The sequence below is a fragment of the Colobus angolensis genome, unplaced genomic scaffold (assembly GCF_000951035.1).
Source record: "Colobus angolensis palliatus isolate OR3802 unplaced genomic scaffold, Cang.pa_1.0 Scaffold87, whole genome shotgun sequence".
Classification (NCBI taxonomy): Eukaryota; Metazoa; Chordata; class Mammalia; order Primates; family Cercopithecidae; genus Colobus; species Colobus angolensis.
In genome coordinates, this window is record NW_012122598.1 from 3441661 (window position 1) to 3462468 (window position 20808).

Consider the following 20808-nt stretch of genomic DNA (forward strand, 5'->3'; position numbering starts at 1 on the left):
TACATACATTATTTGATGTACTTTTCAAAACCCAAGGGAGAAGGTATTGTCTCCATCACACATGCGGAAACTCTGCCACAGCTAGTTAGTGGCATAGTCATGTTCTCGAACCTACGGCTGTCCGACCTGAAAGTTTGGGCTCCAGAATGAAAGGTGTGTGCGCAATAAGGGGCTTGAAAAACATGATGGGGACCAGAACAAGATGTGCAGTTCCCCCTCGGGGCTGCTCTGCTGGAGTGTGCAGAGGCAGCACCACTACAGAGGGGTGTGCCCACGTGCAGGGCGCCGCCTCCAAAGTGCTGCCCACCTCAGGCAAGGCCTCCTGACATGCTGAGTGAAATCCCAAACCTTTCCCACACACCTGGGACTGGCTCGGGCACTGCCTCCCCATCCAGGGTGAGCCCTCACGCAGACTCTGTCCCTGCCACAGGGATCCTGCGAGGTGGTGGCGCCTGTCCACCTTGGGCTTCAGTGTGAGGGCAATGACAGAATGACAGGCCAGTCCAAGAGGAGAGTTGAAAACAAGATTGACGTAACCCTTTATTGCAAATTCTAAAGTAAAAAGATGTACAGTACAAAGTAAAATTGAAATTTCATACTATAAACTTCCAATCCACTTACACATTCTCATTTCTCAAGCATTTCTGCCATTTCCGCATAAACAGAACAGGGAACAAGTCGAGGAGGTGAGGGAAGGAGATACAGCAAGGGGAAAAATTGTCTTGAATAATCACAAACCCCAGAAGCAAGTGAAAGGAAAGTCATTTTCTCGACCTGCTGTCCTGGTGATGAGAAGCGGGGGTGGTTGGAGCAGTGCAGTTTAAAATGGCTCTCAGAATAGCAGCATTTATGGTACCATTTCAGCTTCCTTAAGTCCAATAATACTTTGCCCTTCCCTAGCGCCTTTGCCTCTGTATCTCAAAACGCTTTACAAAACATTGAGTTAAAGCCTCACAACACCCCTGTGAGGTAGGTCAGTATTATTATCCCCATTTTACAGATGGGGGAACTGAGGCACAGAGAGGTTAAGTGACTTGCCCAAGGCCACACAGCGAGCCAGCGGTCAAGCTAGGGATAGAACACAGGAGTTCTGTCCCTTTTCTGGAACCACTGGACCACACTCCCCTTTACCTATATACATTCTTCACACACACACACACCACATGTGCACACCCACCCACCCCACCCCACTTAGCCTCTATGTACAGCAAACAGCAGTGGGGGGCAGGGGCAGGGGGTGCCTCAGGAGTTTTAATGGAGGAAATCTTGGTAATCTTGGAAAGGGAATCCAAGAAAGCACAGAGCTGAACAATGGAAACTCTGTTGCAAAACTTGGGCCCCTCCCAACCCAGACTTCCTCTTCTCTCCTGATGTCCCCCTGGCTGGCAAGTAGCAGCCAATTCTTCAGGGGGTGGGGGGTACCTGAAAATGAACAAAGCTTTTTGCTAAACTGTGGGCAACATCTGAGAAAAGAAAGAGGCATCATTACAGAGGATGCCCAGGTCTCAAGTCAGAAAGTCATGACCCATGGCGATCTCACCTCCACAGCAGGCCTGGAGGCTGGGGGCCGAGGGAGGAGGATGGGGACTGACCTACCAGCCATCTCGCTCCAGAGTGCAGCTACTGGAGCGGACTAGAGTGGGCACTTCGAGATCCTCCTGAGAGAGTGTTCCTGAACCAGGAGACATGGCCTAGGCCTAGAGAGGGATGTCCCCAGAGGAGGACAGGGAGAGAAGGAAGGGGAAGGGTGCCCCCACCCCCACAGAAATGTGAAGGAGACCAGGCCTCGTCTGTGGGCCTGTCTGGGGTGATGGAGGGCAGGGCCCAGTATGAGCTTGCAGAGTGGAGGCCGTTGGGCATCGCGCATGCCCTAGCTTTGGGGCATGGGGGTAGGTTTTTTTTTTTTAAACATACAGGTGAAAAAGGCAGAAGTAAGGCCAGTCCAGCTGGGTTGGCTGACGTCATCTCTGAGGGCTCTGCCAGGTGGATTAGGTGAGGAGGGGTTTTATGGGCCTCTAAGCACCGGCCAGTAGTGGGGAATGCCACATGCAATGGGTGAGTGGGGATCTGGGGGGTCAGGACCTTGCTTTTCTTCCAATCTCTCCTCAGCCAGAACTTTGCGAGAGCCCCTTTGATTTCTCTTCCCTCCATGCCCCTCTTTTCCCCAAATGTGCTAAGGTCCCAATTCCCAGACCCCTCCCAGGACTCAAGAATTGGGATAGTCAAGCAACAAACACACCAAGACAGGCTTCCCTTGTACAGTAAAAAGGGTCATTTTTATTTTGTTTCCTTTTGGCTTAGAGGAGTGATGGACTTTTTATCACGTCTCATTAGGGCAGCAGTGGCCTCCATGCATTCACTAATACACTAATCTTCACTGTTGGTCTTTTACAGGTTTACGTCGGTTGCAGCAAAAATAAAAGAACTCTGGGCACTGTCGCTTTAGGAGCTTTGACTGGGAGTTTTTTTTTTCTCTCTCTCCAGTCAACTTCTGATGCCAAAAGTGGCTCATTTAGAAAGGAGTGAGAGTAGGCCATGTTAACATGGAAGTTTCTTCCTCCTCCCATCCTCTGCTTTAAATTACAGTCTCCTCATCCTAAGCAACAAGGAGGTTAAGGAAAGAAGAGGGGAAAAATGTTTTTCACACACAAACCAGCAACCATGTCAGCTGCTGCTCAGTGGCTTTGGCTCTGCATTTTAAATTAACAGCATCACACATCTTTTTGCTTTTTGTCCTTTTTTTAAAAGGTGGATTGTGGAGTATAAATACTGCACCAAGGACCTGGCTACAAAAAATAAATATTTATATTATATTTATATATATCTATATATATGTGCAGTGATACTGTGGCTGCTGCTGCTTTTTGATTGGCTTCGTTAATATTTGGCAAAGCGTTGCCACTTACCCACTCAGCGAAGATGCATACAAACGTCATCGCTGATTCTTTCAGTTCAATGCCTGTTAACTGCGGGTGTAAACTGCTGGTGATGGTGTCATTTACTACCAAAGAAGTGTGGAGCAGGATGGGTGAAAGAGTGAGTGAGCAGGTGGAAGGACAGTGGGTGAAGGATAAAAAGGGTTTTTTATTTTTTAAGTGAAACTTCAAATACAGCGGAGGTGGCTTCTTTCCTATGAGGCTGGCTGATGGGTGCCAGATACCAAGGCCCATGTGTTACTGAGGAGACAGCCTATTGGGCTGGGGTCAGGAGCTAGCAGAGGGAAACGGTTACATCTCAGAGAAATCTCATCACTATGCTCTAGTAGCTTAATGACATCACTAGCATGAGCACATGGTGTACTTAGCGGGATCTTACAGCTCTGTCGCCCATCTCAAGACCTAAGAACAATTATTAAGTTTAGCCAAATCTTGCATAGACGTGGTTAGAATTTATTGCACATTGGAACAAAAATATATATTTTTTGTTGTTTTGGAAAAGACCATTAGCAATAAAAAATTTTTTGTCTGTCTGTCTGGTTTGGGGATGTACATTGGCTGACAGCATCTAAGTTCTAAGAAGAAAGAAAAGTATAAAAAATAAAAATAAACATGACAATGGCATAAGCCAGAAGCCATTTCCTATTTAATAAGTTAATAATTTATATTTACAAAAAGGCATGCCAATAAAATAAAATTATATTACAGTATTTATAATTCTCTTAAAAAGAATAACCACACATGTCAGCTTCTGTTTTGTGCTGTTTACAATGTAGCCTGTACATGTTACTATACATTGATCCTAGCAGTTAGCAGGGTCACTGAAAGATATGCCTTCCCAGTCTGGTATTGGGTGTAGTACAAAAATTCTATGGATGCTGCTGCAGAAGCACGCTTGAGAGAGCTGGACAGAGTTTCTAGTGGTCCAACAAGATAGAAAGCTCTGCTTACCGACTTACTGTGGTTTGTTCTATGCAAAACTAGTCAGGTGGACTGTGAAATTACCTTCAAAGTGCTTCTACTGCAAGGCAGATCGGTGTGTCTGATTATGGGTTGGTGGTTCTTCCCCCTCTAGTGTATGGTTCAGGAAGAAGTTATTTTGATTTGGTTCACATGCTAAAGTCTCTTTTCACTCTTTGTATAGACTTACTGACAACATTCAACTGCAGCATCTTGGCTTTGAAATCCAGTCATTAGGTGAGAAACCCCTGGACTAAAAACTGTCTTTCCTAAAGCAGGAGATGGAATGGAAGAAATGATGCTCCCCTAGAAGCCACACTTCAATGACAATGGGCAGGTCGCTAAGCAGATTGCAAAACTGGCTGCAAGGGAATGCGCTGGGGGAAGCTGGAACATCCTAAAGAATTAATATTAAATTGCTTTCTCATGAAAACAAGTGCAGTAAAGAAACCAAGTGAGCTTGGTTCAGAGGCGGCTCCATCTCTACCTCAGGTCCCACCAGTGACTATTATTCTAATAATAAATGAAGGAAATCACAGCCGTAACCCCAGTGCTGCTACCCTCACCCACCTCTGTGGGCAAGGGAAGCCCTGCTCAGTGGAGAAATGTGATGGAGGCAGGGGGAACCATGCAGTGTGTGAGTATGCGACGACCCCTCTGCAGAAGAGAGAGGCCAGTTCAGAATATCTGAACCCCTCGCGGTATCGACCCATGCCTGGAGAAAGCCACAATGCAGAGGACATGATACGAAATGAAATGAGGACCCCATAACTCCCAATGAAAGGTCGTTTTAAGTTCCCCAAATTACCCCTAGAGATAACTGGTGCTACTTTGAATAGCACTTTTATCTCTACCCCAAATAAGTGTCAGTGCTCCAGTATGAAGGCTAAACGATCATCATAAATACTGCAAGATACAAATGAATTTTTTTTTTAGCCCTAGGATTTGGTTTTACAGTGACATAAATAGTACAAACCATTTGGGATCAAAATCTCCCCCATGTACTGGACACAGAGCAGCATTAAATAGTTCATCTTGCAAAATGTGCAACAATGGCTGTATGTTAGAGATGTCTGTTAAACATATACACGCAACGGATCCATCTGCTTGTTGGATTGGGTTTGTTTTTTGTTGGTGGTGGTGTTAGTCAATTAGTTGGTTATTTCCCTACCCAGAAGGTGTATGAAGGACTTTTAAGAACTCATAATAAAGAATTATAGCCGGTATGGAACTCTTACCATTTTCTCCAAATACAGTGAACGGTGCAGGGCTGGGTCCTGTCCAAAGGCTGACCCAATGCAAGGGACTAGATTAGTAGTGTCCTGTGGTGTATGGATCTCATGCATGACTTCTGATCACGGCATGCCATCATGCAAATCATTTCTACGCATTGAACGAGCACAATGTTTGGAATCGGCCTGAGCAAGTCCTCCTCAGCCTGAAGAAACCTGATTGTTTTCCCCCACCCATCTCCAAACCACGTGAAGCCCATGTGGAGAAGATGCACTTTTATGTCAAAGAAACTGACAAATGACATGGGCTAAATGTGAGTGTGTGTGTGTGTGTGTGTTCTTTTTGCTGCTTAGCTTAACTAATGTAAGAATGCAAATATAGTTTGCATGAACAAACGAACTTTTAAAGTGATGCCTTCTGCTTCTGAGAATCAATAAAATGAAAAAATAAAATCCATTTGGCTGCAACGGAAATATGCTGGTCCCGGCAGCCTCTCTTCTGTTTCTGTATCTGGTTAGTTTTGTCCTAAGTTGCATTGACTGATGTGGAACATGCAGTAACCACCTGCCCAAGCATTAGAAAATCTGTGAGTCTAGGGAGCGGGGTCCTTTGCCCTTGGCAGGTCACTGCTCAAGATGCAGCTGTGTTACGTGGTAAGCGGACGACGTTTGGTATAGATCTTCAGGTTAGAGTCTCCACAGCTGTTCTGCATTGATAATATTCAGGAAGTTTGTAAACAATCTTTCACTTGCGAGTTTTAGATCTGTATAATACTGAATTTTTGTTCTCCTCTAACACTTGGATTCTCTGACCTCTTTTTGTCTTTTGGTTCTTTCCCTTCTTCCTTCCTCTGCCCGCTGCTGTTTCTCCTTTTCAGGTTTAGTTACACTGTCGTAGGACGGGAGGGAGGCTGTAGATGGGGTGCTCTCTTTTTTCTCCCGGTGTGTGCCTCCATTCTCCAGCTTATTAGAAGTTGTCTTTTTGCAGATGAAGCCCCGCCTTGCCAAATGTCCCCGGTAGGCACGCTGCAGGACCACCGCAGATACCTCCTCCTGCTTGCGACGCAGCGTGGTTGTGATTGGCTCGTAAGACACTTTGGAAGGATTGGATGCCACGAACCGCTCTTCCATCTGCTGCCGCAGGATGTCCAACTCCCCGCTATCTCCCAGGACCCGCTTGGTGAAGGCAAAAAGGATGTCCAAGCAGTGGATGCGATCCCCGCTCACCATTGGCAGATCCATAGCGATGAGCTCAATGGTATTGGGCTTGGGCACTCGGAGAGGATGCTCCAAGGCATCTGCAAAGTCTGCCAGCTTACAGTACTCAATGAACTGGGTAGCATCGGGGTCGAACTTCTCCCAGATCTCATAGAAGGTCTCAAAGTCATCCTCACTCAGAGGGTCTGCACTTTCCTCTGTGGCTACACTGAAGTTCTCCAGGATGATGGCAATGTACATGTTCACGACAATTAGGAAGGAGATGATGATGTAGCTTACAAAGAAGAAGATGCCCACTGAGGGGTTCCCACAATCTCCCTTAAAGCCACTCCCTGGGTGTTCCTTATCTAGGCTGCAGTCAGGGGGGCGGTTTAGGATGGGCAGCAGCAGGCCATCCCAACCAGCTGAGGTTGTGATTTGAAACAGGCAGATCATGCTGTTGCCAAATGTCTCAAAGTTGAACATGTCATCAATACCAGCCTCGTGCTTCACATATGCAAAATTGGACATCCCAAAAATGGAGAAGATGAACATGACCAGGAAGAGCAGAAGGCCGATGTTGAACAGGGCAGGCAAGGACATCATTAAGGCAAAGAGCAGGGTACGAATCCCTTTGGCCCCTTTGATCAGACGCAAGATGCGCCCAATACGGGCCAATCGGATGACTCGGAATAGGGTTGGGGAAACAAAGTATTTCTCAATTATATCTGCCAGGAACATTCCTAAGAAGAGGAATAGAAGACGTTGTGTTATTGAGATTGGAGACACCCTTTCTCTTCACTTTTTTTACCTGGCACTGTGGAACCCTTAGGTTCAAAGGGCTTTGCAGAATAAGTGCCTTACTATTCAGTCTGAACTCTCAAAAAGTGACATTTTGGCTGGGCATGGTGGCTCACGCCTGTAATCCCAGCACTTTGGGAGGCCAAGGCAGGTGGATTACTTGAGGCCAGGAGTTGGAGACCAGCCTGGCCAACATGGTGAAACCCTGTTTCTACTGAAAATAAAAAATTAGCTGGGCATGGTGGTGCACATCTGTAATTCCAGCTACTTGGGAGGCAGAGGCACAAGGATCACTTGAACCCGGTAGGTGGAGGCTGCAGTAAGCCCAGATCACGCCACTGCACTCCAGCCTTGGTGACAGACCAAGACTCCTGTCTCCAAAAAAAAAAAAAAAAAAAAAGTGACGTTTTGAACATACAGAAAAGTAGACAATAAAATAGACACCTATGTGCCAAACACTGCATAACTAACACACAAATTTGTTTTTTGATGCTGTTTTTTGTTTTGAGATGGGGTCTTGCTATGTTGCCCAGGCTGGTCTCAAACTTCTTGGCTCAAGTGATCCTCCTACCTCAGACCTCCTGAGTAACTGGGATGGAGCACAGATTTAATACAGGCTAGCATTTTACCAATTTTTCTTCCTCTTTCATCATTCCCAGATGAAGCATCCACAATCCTGAAGATGGTATGTATCATTCTAGTGTGTGTGTTTATAGATTTACTATGTAAGAATCCTACATATATATAATTTCCTACTATGGTTAGGAAATTATACTATATCTGTCTTGTTTATTTAGTTTAAACATGTTGTAGAGATGGGGGTCTTGCTATGTTGCCCAGGCTGTTCTTGAATGCCTGGGTTCAAGCAATCCGACCCTCCCTCCTCAACCTCCCAAAGTGCTGGGATTACAGGTGTGAAATGCCACATCCAGGCTGTATATGTCTCCTGAGGTCCATCTATTTAGGTCTCTACCTTGTTTTTGAGATTTAACATTACAATTGTGAGATTGATCCCTCATGTTGAAATAATTTTAGATTATTCATTCTAACAATTGAGTGGTATTCCCTTTTATGAATAGATCCTCATTTACTTGTTTTTCTACTCAAGAATGATTAGTTTTTTTCCCCCAGATTTGTGCACATATGATTTTCTAAGATGTTACTGATACTCTCCACAATGGAATCAAATTTCCATATCCACAAACAATAAATGAGAGGTCCTGGCTCCACCTCATGACCTCATTGTCCTTTAACTTTGATGTCTTAGTTATTCTGCTAGTGCTAGCAATTTTCAAAGTATGTTTTGAAATTGTCTTTGCTCTGAAAGAACATCTCTGGTTTCGCATAGCCCTACCTCCCTAGTCTACCAAACTAGCCTAGAAAACTAAAGGGACTCTCAGGAGTGACTTTCAACTCTGAGCTGATAGATTTTGTGCTGCAAGTCGTGAATCAGAAACCAGTATCAGGCTGGGTGCAGTGGCTGATGCCTGTAATCCAGCACTTCGGGAAGCTGAGGTGGGCAGATCACTTGAGGCTAGGAGTTCAAGACCAGCCTGCCCAACATGGCAAAACCCAGTCTCTACTAAAAATTCAAAAAAATTAGCCAAGTGTGGTGGCACATGCCTGTAATTCCAGCTATTTGGCAGGCTGAGGCACGAGAATCGCTTGAACCCGGGAGGCGGAGGTTGCAGTGAGCCGAGATCACGCCACTGCACTCCAGCCTGGGTGACAGAGTGAGACTCCGTCTCAAAAAGAAAAAGGGTACAAAAGTTAGCTGGGTGCGGTGGCGCATGCCTGTAACCCCAGCTACTCAGGAGGCTGAGGCAGGAGAATTGCGTGAGCCTGGGAGGCAGAGGTTGCAGTGAGCCGAGATCACACTCCAGCCGGGGTGACAGGCAGAGACTCTGTCTTAAAAAAAAAAAAAAAAAAAGGAGAAAAAGAAAAGAAACCAGTATCAGCAGGTAAAGATGCCAAGGCATTAGGCTATAAAGGCAAAAGGTGAAAGTGTATAAATCAGAGAGCCTTTTTCTAGTTATATTCATCCTGGATTCGCCTCAACCAGGCCACTTGTTCTTTAAAGCTACAGAGCAATGAGGGAACCCAAATGAGGGGCCACAGAAGGAAGGAAGGAGTCGAAAAGTCTGGGAAATGACAACCGAAGGGAAGGCACTGACATGTTCTCTTTGTTCAGTACCTTCTCTTGCTGTCCAGGCACTAACAAGACAATGGGAGCTTCAGCTGACATGAGGGATTTAATTTAAGGAAACATTTCTCAATCATAAGAATGCATAAATACTGGGGCAGTTAACTGCACAAGGCTATAGAATCCCCTTTGAAGAATCTCAGCTTTTCAGGAAAAGACAAGATGCAGTAAGTTCATAGAGGGAGTCAGGTAACCTCTTGGAGCCTCTTGGGTCAGGTAACCTCCATGGGGTATTTGAGCCTTCAAGAAAATCTCTACCTTAGCCAGGACCCACCCATGATGATTTCTCAGCTCTCTCAATTAAATCATAACCTGACCAAATAAGTCAGGTTATGTAACATCTATTCAAGTATATGTGATACTTGCAGCCCATATATGGTGGGCAAGTAGGGCTTCAGAGAGAAGATGATGCCTGAGGTAGGTTTTGAAAGATGAATGTGTTTGTCCCCATAGAAAAAGGGAGAGAAATGGGGCAGACAGTGATGTAGGCAGTGGAAACACCATGTAAGGGGTACTGCAGGTGGTTTCAGAGCTAGTTTTACCCCAATTCCTTGTGATAGTTAATATTGTCAACCTGATTGGAATGAAGGATGCAAAGTATTGTTTCTGGGTGTTGCCAGAGGAGATTAACATTTGAGTCAGTGGACTGGCAGAGGAAGACCCACCCTCAGTGTGGCTGGGCACCATCTAATTGGCTGCCACCTCAGCTAGAAAAAGCAAGCAGAAGAAGGTGGAAGCAGCTGACTTGCTGAGTCTTCTAGCCTTCATCTCCTCCTGCGCTGGATGCTTCCTGCCCTCAAACATCAGATTCCAAGTTCTTTGGCTTTTGGATCTTGGACTTACACCAGTGGTTTTACAGGGGCTCTCAGGCCTTTGGCCACAGACCAAAGGCTGCACCGTCAGCTTCCCTACTTTTGAGGATTTGGGACTCGGACTGAGCCACTACTGGTTTCCTTGCTCCTCAGCTTGCAGATGGCCTATTGTGGGACTTCACCTTGTGATCATGTAAGACCACATCTATCCTATTAGTTCTGTCCCTCTAGAAAACCCTGACGGATTTTGTTACCAGGAGTGGTTCTAGAGGAACAGAATTTTAAAGATAGATTTCTTTAGTTGCTTTTGGGGTTTCTGGAGTTGGCTGCTTAATCTGATTAGACCCAAAAATGCGAAGGATTCTACTTCTGATAGTATGGAGAACACTAATAGTCCCTGGTATGAACTGTTCAGGGAGTTTTGCAAAATAGATGGTATTTGATATTCCTGATTCATCGCTCTTGAAAGGCAAAGAGTTTAGTGACTATGTGGAGAACCAAGGAATATAATGAAGTTGGTTGGTTGCTCCTAAGTTTGCTAGAGAAAGTGATGAAAGAAAAGGATGAGCTCAGGGATGCTAACTCCCAGCTCCAGAAGCACATACTGAGCTTCAAGTCTTCTAAGATTGCCCTGAGTCTTATCTCCTCTAGACAAAGGGCTGAAATGGCAGAAAATCAGACACAAGCTCTTATCATGCAAGTGGCTGAAAATACAGAAAATCAGACACAAGCTCTTATCATGCAAGTGGCTGGCCTGCAAGGAAAAGTGCATGCACAGCCTCACTAGGTATCTATTTTTTTTTTTTTTTTTGAGATAGAGTCTTGCTCTGTCCCCAGGCTGGACTGTAGTGGCACGATCTTGGCTCACTGCAAGCTCCGCCGCCTCCCGGGTTCACGCCATTCACCTGCCTCAGCCTCCCAAGTAGCTGGGACTACGGGCGCCCGCCACCAGGCCTAGCTAATTTTTTTGTATTTTTTAGTGGAGGTGGGGTTTCACCGTGTTAGCCAGGATAGTCTTGATCTCCTGACCTCGTGATCCGCCTGCCTTGGCCTCCCAAAGTGCTGGGATTACAGGCGTGAACCACCACCCCCTGCCGGTATCTATTGTTAAAGTGAGGGCATTGATTGGAAAAGAACAGGACTCTGCAACTTGGAATAGGGATGTGTGGGAGGACCCTGATGAAGCTGGGGACGCTGAGCTTGTAAACTCTGACAGCCTTTTTTGCCAGAGGACCATCCCCAGTGGTGGCAATATCCCTTCCCTCACCCAGGCTGCCACCAGCCTTTCCACATTTGTCTGAGATTAACCCTGCAATACTTGAGGCAACAGTGGTCTCCCCAGAGGCAGTTGCCAGGCAAGACAATGCTGATTCTCCTCTGAATCCACCCCCAACACCCCTGTTTGTTTCTAGACCTGTAACTAGACTCAAGTCATGGCAGGTCCCTAGAGGTGAGGTTCAGAGTGTGACCCACGAGATGAGCTACACTCCAAAAGAACTGCTTGATTTTTTTTTTTCTTTCTCTTTTTTTTGAGATGGAGTCTTGCTCTGTAGCCCAGGCTGGAGTGCAGTGATGCAATCGCCACTCACTGCAACCTCCACCTCCCGGGTTCAAGTGATTCTCGTGCCTCAGCCTCCCGAGTAGCTGGGATTACAGGTGCATGCCGCCATGCCCGGCTAATTTTTGTATTTTCAGTAGAGACGGGGTTTCACCATATTGGCCAGGCTGGTCTTGAACTCCTGACCTCAAGTGATCTGCCCCCCTCAGCCTCCCAAAATGCTCAGATTACAAGCATGAGCCACGGTGCCTGGCCTGCTGGAGTTTTCTAATTTGTATAAGCAGAAATCTGGAGAACAGGTATGGGAATGGATATTAAGGTTGTAGGACAATGGTGGAAGGAACATAAAGTTGGATCAGGTTGAATTTATTGATATGGGCCCACTAAGCAGGGATTCTGTATTTAATATTACAGCTTGGGGAGTTTAAAAAGGTTCTAATAGTTTATCTGCTTGGTTAGCTGAAACATGGATTGAAAGATGGCCCACTGTGAGTGAGCTGGATATGCCTGATCTCCCTTGGTTTAATGTAGAGGAAGGGATCCAAAGGCGTAGGGAGATTGCAATGCTAGAGTGGATTAGTCACCTTAAACCTACTCATCCCAACTGGTAGGGTCCAGAAGACATTCCCTTCACTAATACCTTGCAAAATAGATTTGTGAGGGGAGCACCTGCATCCTTGAAGAGCTCTGTGATTGCTCTTCCCTGTACGCCAGATCTTACAGTGGGAACTGCAGTCACTCAACTGGATAATTTAAATGCAAAGGGAATAATGGGATCCCGAGGTGGCAGGGGCCAAGTGGGGGCACTTAACTGTCAAAGGCAAGGTGGGCATAGCTACCATAATGGGTAGCAGAGGCAAAGCAGCAATCAGAATAGTCTGACTAGTGTAGAGCTCTGGCATTGGCTGATCATGGTGTTCCTAGAAGTGAAATTGATAGGAAGCCTACTACATTCTTTCTTAATTTGTATAAGCAGAAAACTTCCAGGTCAAGTGGACAAAGGACTAATTTGAATTATAAAAATAGAGAATCATGCCCCCCAATCCATTTCCAGACTTGAAGCAGCATACAGACTCACAATAATATTCCCCTTGAATAAAGGGGAGGCCAGGTCCCTTTGAGGAAGGACCCCACTACACTACTGATAATTTATACTGTTAATCTTTCTCCCAATTTTCCCCAAGGAGACCTCCAGCCTTTTACCAGAGTAACTGGTCCTTTTTTGGGGACTACTGGACACTGGACACTGGCTCTGAGCTGACATTGATTCCAGGGGACCCAAAACATGATTGTGGTCCTCCAGTTAGAGTAAGGGCTTACGGAGGTCAGGTAATTAATGAAGTTTTAGCTCAGCTCTGACTTACAGTGGGTCCCAGATTCATCCTGTGGTCATTTTCCCACGCCAGAATGTGTAATTGGCACAGACATACTTAGCAGCCAGCAGAATCCCCACATTGGCTCCCTGACTGGTAGTGTGAGGCCTATTATGGTGGGAAAGGCCAAATGGAAGCCATTAGAGCTGCTTCTACCTAGAAAAACAGTAAATCAAAAACAGTACTGCATCCCTGGAGGGACTGCAGAGATAAGTGCCACCATCAAGGACTTGAAAGATGCAAGAGTGGTGATTCCCACCACATCCCCGTTCAACTTTCCTATTTGGCCTGTGCAGATGTCAGATCTTGGAGAATTACAGTGGATTATCATAAGCTGAACCAAGTGGTGACTCCAATTGCAGTTGCTATACCAGATGTGGTTTCATTGCTTGAGCAAATTAACACATCTCCTGGTACCTGGTATGCAGCTACTGATTTGGCAAATGCCTTTTTATCTATTCCTGTCCATAAGGTCCACCAGAAGCAATTTGCCTTCAGCTGGCAAGGCCAGCAATATATCCTTACTGTCCTACCTCAGGGGTATAGGTATGTAAACTCCCCGGCTTTGTGTCATAATCTTGCTCACAGAGATCTTGATCGCTTTTCCCTTCCACAAGATATCACAATGGTCCATTACACTGATGACATTATGCTGATTGGATCTGGTGAGCGAGAAGTAGCAAACACACTCGACTTATTGGTGAGACATTTGTGTGCCAGGGGATGGGAAATAAATCAGACTAAAATTCAGGGACCTTCTACCTCAGTGAAATTTCTAGGGGTCCAGTGGTGAGGGGCCTGCCAAGATATTCCATCTAAGGTGAAGGATAAGTTGCTACGTTTGGCCCCTCCTACAACCAAGAAAGAGTCACAATGCCTAGTGGGCCTATTTGGATTTTGGAGGCAACACATTCCTCATTTGGGTGTGTTACTCCAGCCCATTTATTGAGTGACCTGAAAGGCTGCCAGTTTTGAGTGGGGTTCAGAACAGGAGAAGGCTCTGCAATAGGTCCAGGCTGCCGTGCAAGCTGCTCTGCCACTTGGACCATATGACCCAGCAGATCCAATGGTGCTTGAGGTGTCCGTGGCAGATAGGGATGCTGTTTAGAGCCTTTGGTAGGCCCCCATGGATGAATCACAGAGGAGGTCTTCAGGATTTTGGAGCAAGACCCTGACATCTTCTGCAGATAACTACTCTCCTTTTGAGGGACGGCTCTTGGCCTGTTACTGGGCTTTGGTGGAAACTGAACGTTTGACCATGGGTCACCCAGTTACCATGCGACCTGAACCGCCTCTCATGAACTGGGTGCTCTCTGACTCATCTAGCCATAAAGTTGGGTGTGCACAGCGGCATTCCATCATCAAATGGAAATGGTATGCACCTGATGGGGCTCAAGCAGGTCCTAAAGGCACAAGTAGGTTACATGAGGAAGTAGCTCAAATGCCCATGGTCCCCACTGCTGCCACCCTGCCTTCTCTCCTGGAGCCTGCACTGATGGGGAAGTTCCCTATGATCAACTGACAGAAGACGAGAAGACTAGGGTCTAGTTTACAGATGGTTCTGCATGAAATGCAGGCACCACCCGAAAGTGGACAGCTGCAGCACTATAGCCCCTTTCTAGGACATCCCTGAAGGATGTGGTGAAGGGAAATCTTCCCAGCAGGCAGAACTTCAAGCAGTGCACCTGGTTGTGCACTTTGCTTGGAAGGAGAAATGGCCAGATTTGCAATTATATACTGATTCATGGGCTGTAGGTTTGGCTGGATGGTCAGGGACTTCAAAGAAGCATGATTGGTGACAAATTTGGGGAAGAGGTATGTGGATGGACCTCTCTGAGTGGTCAAAAACTGTGAAGATATTTGTGTCCCACATGAATGCTTACCAAAGGGTGACCTCAGCAGAGGAGGCTTTTAATAATCAGGTGGATAGGATGATTCATTCTGTGGACACCACTCAGCCTCTTTCCCCAGCCACCCCGTCATTGCCCAGTGGGCCCATGAACAAAGTGGCCATAGTGGCAGGGCTGGAGGTTACGCATGGGCTCACCAACATGGACTCCCACTCATCAAGGCTGACCTGGTTATGGCCACTGCTGAGTGTCCAGTTTGCCAGTAGCAGAGGCCAACACTGAGCCCTCAATATGGCACCATTTCTCAGGGTGATCAGCCAGCTACTTGGTGGCAGGCTGATTATATCGGACTTCTTCCATCATGGACAGGGCAGCGGTTTGTCCTCACCAGAACAGACACTTACTCTGGATATGGGTTTGCCTATCCTGCAAGCAGTGCTTCTAAGACTACCATCTGTGGACTCACGGAATGCATTACCTGCCATCATGGTATTCCACACAGCACTGCTTCTGACCAAGGCACTCACTTCATAGCTAAGGAAGTGTGGCAGTGGGCTCCTGCTCATGGAATTCACTGGTCTTACCATGTTCCCCATCATCCTGAAGCAGCCGGATTGATAGAATGGTGGAATGGCCTTTTGAAGTCATGATTACAATGCCAACTAGGTAACAATACTTTGCAGGGCTGGGGCAAAGTTCTCCAGAAGGCTGTGTATGCTCTGAATCAGCATCCAATAGATGGTACTATTTCTCCCATAGCCAGGATTCATGGGTCCAGGAATCAAGGGGTGGAAATGGAAGTGGCACCACTCCCCATCACCCCTAGTGACCAGCTAGCAAAATTTTTGCTTCCTGTTCCTGCGACATTATGTTAGAGGTCTTAGTTCCAGAGGGAGGAATGCTGCCACTAGGAAACACAACAATGATTCAATGATGCCACCTAGCCACTTTGGGCTACCTCTAAGTCAACAGTCTAAGAAGGGAGTTATAGTGTTGGCTGGGGTGACTGACCCAGACGATCAAGATGAAATCAGTCTACTGCTTCAAAATGGAGGTATGGAAGAGTATGCATGGAATACAGGAGATCCTTTAGGGTGTCTCTTAGTATTAGCATGCCCTGTGATTAAGGTCAATGGGAAACTACAACAGCCCAATCCAGGCAGGACTACAAATGCCCCAGACCCTATAGGAATGAAGATTTGGGTCACTCCACCAGGTTAAAAACCACAACCAGCCCTGGGCTTGCTGAAGGCAAAGTGAATATAGAATGAGTAGTAGAAGGTAGTCATCAATGCCAGCTACGACCACGTGATCAGATGCAGAAATGAGGACTGTTGTCATAAGTATTTCCTCTTTATTTTGTTAAGAACATGTTTGTGCATGTATATACTTGTACTAGGAATATATCTTCATTTTAGTTTTCTTTTTCCTTTATCATGTGACATAAGATTTGTTGACTTCATATCAGCATTTAAGTGTTGTTAACTTTAGTTAACTTTATGTAATAGCGTTCAGGTTAAGGATTAGTGTGCTTCTTGTTGTATGAAGGACAGCTGTATTATGTTAGGCGTAATTATGACCTTATTACTGTATTTATTTGGATATTAAGTATGATTTCAGGAGATGTGTACGGGTTCAAGTTGGCAAGGGGTGGACTTATAATGGTTAATATTAAGTGTGAACTTGATTGGACTGAAGGATGCAAAGTATTGTTTCTGGGTGTTGCCAGAGATTAGGCTGGTGCAAAAGCAACTGCAGTTTTTGCCATTACTTTTAATTTGAGTCAGTGGACTGGGAGAGGAAGACCCACCCTCATTGTGGGTGGGCACCATCTAATCGGCTGCCAGTTCGGCTAGAAAAAGCAGGTAGAAGAAGATGGAAGAAGCTGACTTGCTGCGTCTTCCGGCCTTCATCTCCTCCCGCGCTGGATGCTTCCTGCCCTCGAACATGAGACTCTGAGTTCTTCAGCTTTTGGACTCTTGGACTTTCACCAAGAGTGAAAGCCTTTGGCCAGACCAAAGGCTGCACTGTCAGTTTCCCTACTTTTGAGGACTTGGGACTCAGACTGAGCCACTACTGGCTCCCTTCAGCTTGCAGATGGCCTATCATGGGACTTTACCTTGTGATCGTGTGAGTCAGTTCTCACTAAACTCCCTTTCATATATACATCTATCCTATTAGTTCTGTTCCTCTAGAAAACTCTGATACATTTCTTACTTTAAAAAGTTGATTTCTATACTTTTGTTTCTGAACAAATTAATGATTAATAAAAATCCTCATCATCAAAAACATCTTCCTCTTTTTAGAGTATCATTTGAAAATAGGGGGTATGATTTGGTCTGTGGATTTTCTGCGTCACTCAATAAGTGGCCAGGAAAGTTTCAAGAGCAGTGGACAAGGGTAGCATTGTCCAAAGTGTGTTTTGTGAGAAATCAGGAGAATGGACTTGAGGCCAGTGGGCTGGGCTTGAACTCTCACTTGCTCACTTACCAGCCACATGTCTTGGGAACCTCTCTGTGCCTCAGTTCCTCAGGATTCTTAGAGGTTTGTTGAGAGGATTATATGAATTAACATATTTAAAGCACTTATAATGGTACCTGGCACATAATGTGTTCCATTAAAATGTGAGCTATCATTATTATTACTGAAAAAAAGGAAACTGTGGTCTAATAAAGGTGGGATGCTATGTTACATTTAAACAGAATTATTTCTTTATTTTTGAGACTAGGTCTCTCTGTGTCATCTAGGAAGTGCAATGGCGTGATCTCGGCTCACTGCAGCTTTCACCTCCCGAGCTTAAACAATCCTCCCACCTCAGCCTCCCAAGTAACTGGGACTATAGGTACATACCACCATGCCTGGCTCATTTTTGTGTTTTGTTTTTTTTTCAGAGATGGGGTTTTATCATGTTGCCCAGGCTGGTCTTGAACTCCTGGGCTCAAGCTATCTGCCCACCTTGGCCTCCCAAAGTGCTGGGATTATACGAATGCACCACTTCTAGGACTTCCAAGAGAATTCACTAATGTGCACTGTGAACCTCCAAAGGAAAATTAAAGGCAGTGTTACCTAAAGTAATTTCCTCACGAGATTGTTTTCTTGGGGAGAAATGTATAGGGTTAGTGTTCCACACATCAACACACTTTTGGACATGCTGCTCTGGAGGACAGAACTAGAGGGTGGCACGGGCCAAGAAGAGACCCCTGCCTTCTGTTACCTTACTCACCACTGCACTAGGCCCAGCATGGCCACTGGAGCTCTGGGGCTGGCCCCACGGGTCTTGAGCACTCTCTCTAGTGTAAATGAGTCAAACTTACCTGGAACCAAGGCTGAGTTTTATCACACAAGATGCCTTTCAGGAAGGCAAGGAAACATTTTGGGAGGGCAATCAACAGGGTGGCATTTCCTTCTGCCTGTCTGCCAGGACATCATGCCCCCCACACTTTTAGGTTGAAGCAAAATGCACATAGTCACTATTAAAAAACATGGACTTTGGGATCAACTTGAGTTATGCCTCTACCACCTCTTAGCAAGTGGTTGTGGACATTTATACAGTCAGGATAATAAAGAAGCTTGCTTCCTGGGATGTAATAAGAATCAAATGAGATAACACAGGTGAAGAAACTCTCAAACTGTAGTTGGCCCATAGAAAAATCTCAGTAAACAAGCCCTGCCAGTAATAGCAGCACTACCATGGCCATCACCACCAGAACTTACCTAGACTATATCATTAACAGCCAAGTTAACAATCATTCCTTTTTTCATTTTATACTTCTATTGTGCTACATTTTTTAATGACAACTTTCTTTTACCTTCCCTGTTAGACTTTAAACTCCTTAAAAGCAAGAACCAATCTTTTTTTTTTTTTCCTTTTTTCCCTGAGCCACAGAATTTATAATCCAAGACTACTAAGAACACTCAGTAGAAACTCACTGACCATGGAACCTGCTAGGCAGGCCCCCAAGATGACTCAGGGGCACACATGGGTTTAAGCTATGAGGGTATCTTGCCTGCACTTCAGACCTGTGTCACTCATTCCTCTCCTGGAATATCTCATCCTCACAATCAGTTAGGTCCCCTTTCCCCTCGCCTACTTCCCCAACCCCACTCACCCACAATGGAGAGGATGACTACCACAAAGTCGAAGATGTTCCAGCCAATGGTGAAGTAGTAGTGCCTCAACGCAAACATTTTGAGCACACACTCACAGGTGAAGAAGATAACGAACACCAGGTTAATCCAGTAGAGGATGTTCTCCATCTGCTTGCTTTGAGTGTCTGTCTCCACCATCATTGTCACCATGTTAAGGCAGATGAGCATCATGATAACAATGTCAAAGGCTTGCTGAGTGACAAAATCAAAGACGATTCCTTGGATTTTGTTCTGGGGAGGAAGGGAAGGAAAAGATAAAAGATTCATGAAAACCTTTCCAAGTCAACCTATGGAAGGAAGCTGTCACCCTGCTAATCGAGGTGCCCTCTCCCTTCTTTTCTGTAATACTGGTCAGCTCTGCTACTCTATCAGGAGCATGGATGGAGACCAACATCAGTATTACCTCACCAAGAGCTTTCCAAAGAAAGCTTCTCTTTCTGTTTTTTGTTTGTTTTTTTGAGACAGAGTCTCATTCTGTTGCCCAGGCTGGAGTGCAGTGGTACAATCTTGACTCACTGCAGCCTCTGCCTCCTAGGTTCAAGCAATTCTCATGCCTCAGTCTCCTGAATAGCTGGGATTACAGGCACACAGCACCACGCTTGGCTAATTTTTTGTATTTTTAGTATAGACGGGGTTTCGCTATATCAGCCAGACTGGTCTCGAACTCCTGGCCTTAAGTGATCTGTCTGCCTCGGCCTCCCAAAATGCTGGGATTATAGGTGTGAGCCACGCCCAGCCTTTCTCTCTGTTTTTAGAGACGGGTCTTACTGTGTTGCCCAGGCTGGAGTGCAGTGGCTATGCACAGGTGCGATCATAGCACACAGCAATTCAAACTCCTAGCCTTAGGTGATACTCCTGCCTGAGCCTCCCAATAAACTGGGCCTACAGGTGTGCACCACTACACCCAGCTGACCACTTCTCTTTTGTGTCTGTGACATCACACACTCTGGATGGCTTCCTACTTACCCAGCTGCTCCTTTTTTGGTCTCATCTGCAAGCAATTTCTTCTCTTAATCCCTTCTTTCTCTAAATTTTTGCCCTACGAGAGTTCATGTATTTCTGCTGCTTACGTGGTATCTATGTACTTATGCTTCTCAAGCTTTTCTTCTCCAGCCCACACCTTTCCTCTGAACCTGAGCTGCTTACTTGCCACTTCTTCTTGATGACTCATAAGCATCTCAAACTTATCATGTCCAAGCCTCTCACACTTAAGTCCAAAGCAGAGTCAAGTCTGTTCCCTGCCCCTCACCCAGCTTGTTCCTCTCATCTCAATTATTCATCCAGGCTCTCAAGCCAGAAATCTGAGGACCATCTTTGTCTCTTTCTTTTCCCTCATCTGATCCACTGAAGGGCCTATTGATTCTTCCTCCAAAAATAGAACTTGGGCTCATCCACTTCATTCCATCTTTATTGGCTCTACTCTAACCTGAGCCACCATCATCTCTCATCTGGACTTGTCTGGCCACTTAACTGGTCTCCTACTTCTTCTCTTGCCATCATCCAATGCAGTCCTCATACAATAGCAAGTGTAATGATTTAAAACAAATGGATCATGGCCAGGTGTGGTGGCTCATGCCTGTAATCTCAGCACTTTGGGAGGCCGAGGCAGAGGGATCACTTGAAGTCAGGAGTTCAAGACCAGCTTGGTCAACATGATGAAACCCTGTTTCTACTAAAAACACAAAATTAGCTGGGCATGGTGGCAGACACCTGTGATCCCAGTTACTTGGGAGGCTG

At 45.8% G+C, this 20808-nt stretch overlaps 1 protein-coding gene across 4 annotated transcripts in view; it reads right to left on the reverse strand.

Annotated features, from left to right (window-relative positions):
• Window positions 1-510: 510 nt before the first annotated feature.
• SCN8A (sodium channel, voltage gated, type VIII alpha subunit) overlaps window positions 511-20808 on the reverse strand; it is a 144157-nt gene continuing 123859 nt past the window's right edge. For 2 of the 4 annotated variants that reach the window (XM_011930634.1, XM_011930633.1), the window contains 2 exons: window positions 19032-19302; window positions 511-7068 (listed from right to left, as the gene is read on the reverse strand). In XM_011930634.1, the coding sequence (XP_011786024.1) occupies window positions 5921-7068; window positions 19032-19302 (1419 nt within the window). In that variant the 3' untranslated portion in view covers window positions 511-5920. The remainder of the gene's footprint in view (window positions 7069-19031; window positions 19303-20808) is intronic. The other 2 variants (XM_011930632.1, XM_011930631.1) reach the window with 1 other exon arrangement.